General features: G+C 36.1%; 2 protein-coding genes across 2 annotated transcripts; one reads left to right on the top strand and one right to left on the bottom strand.

The window, feature by feature from the left end:
- The first annotated feature begins 519 nt into the window (after positions 1 to 519).
- LOC136989322 (uncharacterized) lies at positions 520 to 2,930 on the top strand. The gene is made up of 2 exons (XM_067287450.1): positions 520 to 1,860; positions 2,919 to 2,930. Exons 1-2 carry the CDS (start codon positions 520 to 522, stop codon positions 2,928 to 2,930), a joined length of 1,353 nt encoding a protein of 450 aa, XP_067143551.1.
- LOC136989314 (putative nuclease HARBI1) lies at positions 2,927 to 3,669 on the bottom strand. The gene is made up of 2 exons (XM_067287439.1): positions 3,222 to 3,669; positions 2,927 to 3,054 (listed from the first exon to the last, which is right to left on the bottom strand). The coding sequence occupies exons 1-2, from the start codon at positions 3,667 to 3,669 to the stop codon at positions 2,927 to 2,929; spliced, it is 576 nt and encodes a 191-aa protein (XP_067143540.1).

Raw genomic sequence — 3,669 nt, 5'->3', positions numbered from 1 at the left:
TGTCTAGTTGCAAGGATAAGTATTCATGCAATTTCTTTTCTAACACAAATGTGGGACCCCTGCACTTCTCTACAACAGGTCTTATTTCTTTACCGGTTTTATGCACCTTCGCGAAAGCAAATAATCTAGGTGTTCCTGGCCTAGGGTTCCTGCATTTCTTGAGAAAAGGCAAAACTTTGGAAAGCTTAGAGACCTCCAGTTTCCTGACCCTTCTATCCAAGCTTCCAATAAGATTGCTGTTGATCTTTTCACACTCCGTCTTTTCGATGTTATTAGTGCTTCGTAAGTACGAGATAGACTAGTTGATGTGAACTAAAAGAGTGGTCGATCTAGCTGAAGCAGTCCAGAAGAATTCTATCTAGTAATTATGTAAAGAAGTTAAAATGGATTATACGTAAACAAAAGGTTAGAAATACAAAGAAAAATCTTATTACTTTCTGCGCGTGGGACCAAATTGAGGTACCAGGAAGAATTAAGAAGCTTCTAATAAAAGGCCCAAATTTTGTGCCTGTGGAGGCTATGAATTGGGAAACCTCAGTACAGGAAATTGAAAGAGGCATTGTTGGGCTAGACGATTTAGAAAAAGAGTACTTCAGATGGAAAGCAGTCCTCAACAACAGGCAGAGGGGCCGTAAGCAGGATTTTAGGAGTAGTGACATCCGGCTCACGAAGAATTGGTTAAAACATAATGATTTGGTCTTGACTAGGGCTGACAAAAGTAAACAACTAGTCATCATGAAAAGGCGTACATATAACGAAGCACTAATGGATTACATCGAAAAGACGGAGTGTGAAAAGATCAACAGCAATCTTATTGGAAGCTTGGATAGAAGGGTCAGGAAACTGGAGGTCTCTAAGCTTTCCAAAGTTTTGCCTTTTCTCAAGAAATGCAGGAACCCTAGGCCAGGAACACCTAGATTATTTGCTTTCGCGAAGGTGCATAAAACCGGTAAAGAAATAAGACCTGTTGTAGAGAAGTGCAGGGGTCCCACATTTGTGTTAGAAAAGAAATTGCATGAATACTTATCCTTGCAACTAGACACGGATACTCTTGTTGCCCGTGATCCTATGAAGGTGGTTAAGGATCTGCAAAGTATAGCATTAATGGAGGATGAAGTTGCAACGGTTTTCGACTATGAGAGCATGTATCCGTCAGTAAGGATAGAATCGTGCGAGGAGGCACTATTGGATTTCTTATACAGCAATAACTCGGAATTGCTTAGTTATACAGAAGAAGTAGAGAGTTTAACTAGTTTGGTCTGCCGGGAGTCTTGTTTCGTGTTTAATGGACAGGTCTACAGACAGAGAAGAGGGGTCCCTATGGGAAGCCCACTCTCAGGGATCCTATGCGAATTGGTAGTTAGGAGGCTGGAAAAAAGAATTTTTCATGGTTTTAAGGATGATATCGTGTATTTCAGCAGATACGTTGATGACCTGCTTATATTATGGAGAAGTAACAGCAGAATTAAAGATTTTTTAGATAAGATCAATGATAACAATGATGGCCTTACTTTAAGATTGGAGCAGAAAAGTTCCTTGAATCTGCATTTTCTCGACATCGATATCACATTCAAAAAAGGCCACTTGTCCACTAGTGTTTTTATTAAACCATCCCACAGCCCATTGTATATTCCCTCCCAATCCAAGGATCCGTATAAATATAAAATTGCAGCTTTCAGAGCTTTAATAAGAAGAGCCTTTTTGTATTGCGAAAGAGTACAAGACAGGACGAAAGAAATAAATAGAATAATAAGTGTAGCCAGGACCCTAGGTTACCAAAAAAGTACAATTCTAGGAATAATTAAGAAATATGAAAACAACATCAAGAAAAGATGTTTTAAGAATGCTCCCAATAAGTTTGTAAAGTTTACATATAATGAAAGTATGAATACAGTCATGAAAGAAATAGCACACAGAAAAAGTTCGAGGATGCTTATAAAAAGGGCCCCTAATTTATACAAAATCCTCAGGAATGATAAAGATGTTATAAAGGCAGAAGAGAAAGCAGGAGTTTATAAAATTCCGTATGAAAACATGCAATTGGGCGTTAAAAAAGATTACATCGGAGTAACCACTAGAAGTTTAGGAATTAGAATCAAGGAGCATGGTTATGATATCAGAAAGGGGTCTAATGCAACAGTTTTGTCCCAAATGGCGCAAGCGCCAGGAGCTACGGTCAAATGGAATCAGGCGGCCATCATAAATCCTTTATCGTCTCCATCATTAGCCTTGACAGCGGAAAAGTTGCAGATTTTTAGAAGTAGATTACAAGAAGGCTGTCTTAATGCGAGGGACGCAGATAGTCTTCCCTCTGCATGGAAGTTTATGGTTAAGAAGTTTAATAAGGGCTCTAACCAATCAATATAGTGGTTTTATTGTATGTCTTAGAAATTTGCATTTATTAATGCTTACGTATTCATTTGTTACATTTTTATATATTTTTTGTTATTTTTTGCTTTATGTTAGTTATTCAATATTTTATTTTGATTGTACCATATTTAATTTTGAATTTGAATTTTTGTATTCCATGGATGGAATTTTAATTTCAAATGTATTCCAAGCCTGAAGATGGCCTGTGAATCAGGCTGAAAACGTTTGCGTTTTTGTTGCAAATAAATATATTTTTCTCGGCAAGTGTAAGGTGTTAAGTACGTATATCTATTACTCTATCTTCAAAATGTTCTCGTAAAGTGGAATTTCGCCAGATAAAAGCATCATGCGTGCGCCCCGGATACAATGAGTTAATATTCAAAATTCTCAACTGAGAATCACACACCTAAAAGCATAATTTTAGTTTTGTAAACAACTATTATTCAATTGTAATATCTTGTATTCAAGTAATATTGATAGTGAAATGAGTGATTTGACATATAAATTTAAAGATACCACTTTATTAAAGACATTAATTTTATTTATAGTTAGATGGTTAATTTGTATAAATACTTACAACTTGAACATTAATAGAATGAAATCCTTTTCTATTGATAAATGACTCCTCATTATATTTGGAGGCTGGAGGTGCCTTGATTGCAATATGAGTGCAATCAATAGCTCCTGCAATAAGTAAAGAAATAGTAAAAATCATCATATAATTAAATAAGAAACTTTATCATTTTATTCACTACTTTTAAAATTATAAATTGTAACAGCTATTTAAAAAAAATAAAAGTAATTACATACTATATTATATTCTAATGAACAAATAAAAACAATTTACTCACCCACAACTCCTGGCATTTGACTGATGATAAAAAATCCAGACGACACATCCAATTGTTGTTCTCTACTCCGAGGAAAAGAAATTTTATATCCCAATCGGCGGATGATACTGATGACTACAGACGGCGTAATTCGGGACACTGTCGACTGGGGAACTTTAAGTTGGCAGTGATCACCGACATTTCTTTGAAATCCACCAGAAGCAAAAAATTGTAAAGTTATCAATAACTGAACTTCTGGTGGAATTACGGTCCGTGACTTTCTCCGGATTAAATCATCCCGCAATTCGTTGCACAGCCACACGGTAGCTTTTTTCGTTAGACAAATTCTTGAACGAAATTCATCATCATCTAAATCAAAAGCGTTATCTCTATCGCGAAATACTCTTTCTCGAGATAGGGAACGTTTTGTGATACGATCATATAGCACGAGTACCATGGAGTCGTCCAT

Source organism: Centruroides vittatus, unplaced genomic scaffold (genome assembly GCF_030686945.1).
Source record: "Centruroides vittatus isolate TY-2023 unplaced genomic scaffold, ASM3068694v2 contig_1291, whole genome shotgun sequence".
Classification (NCBI taxonomy): domain Eukaryota; kingdom Metazoa; phylum Arthropoda; class Arachnida; order Scorpiones; family Buthidae; genus Centruroides; species Centruroides vittatus.
This window is presented reverse-complemented; position numbering and strand designations above follow the sequence as displayed.

Excerpts from the sequence above, each read along its gene's own strand:
- LOC136989322 (XM_067287450.1), top strand. The coding sequence starts at position 520 with ATGAATTGGGAAACCTCAGTACAGGAAATTGAAAGAGGCATTGTTGGG.
- LOC136989314 (XM_067287439.1), bottom strand. The coding sequence starts at position 3,669 with ATGGACGACTCCATGGTACTCGTGCTATATGATCGTATCACAAAACGT. Across the intron at positions 3,055-3,221 it reads TCAAATGCCAGGAGTTGTGG|GAGCTATTGATTGCACTCAT; the intron begins GTGAGTAAATTG and ends TACTTATTGCAG.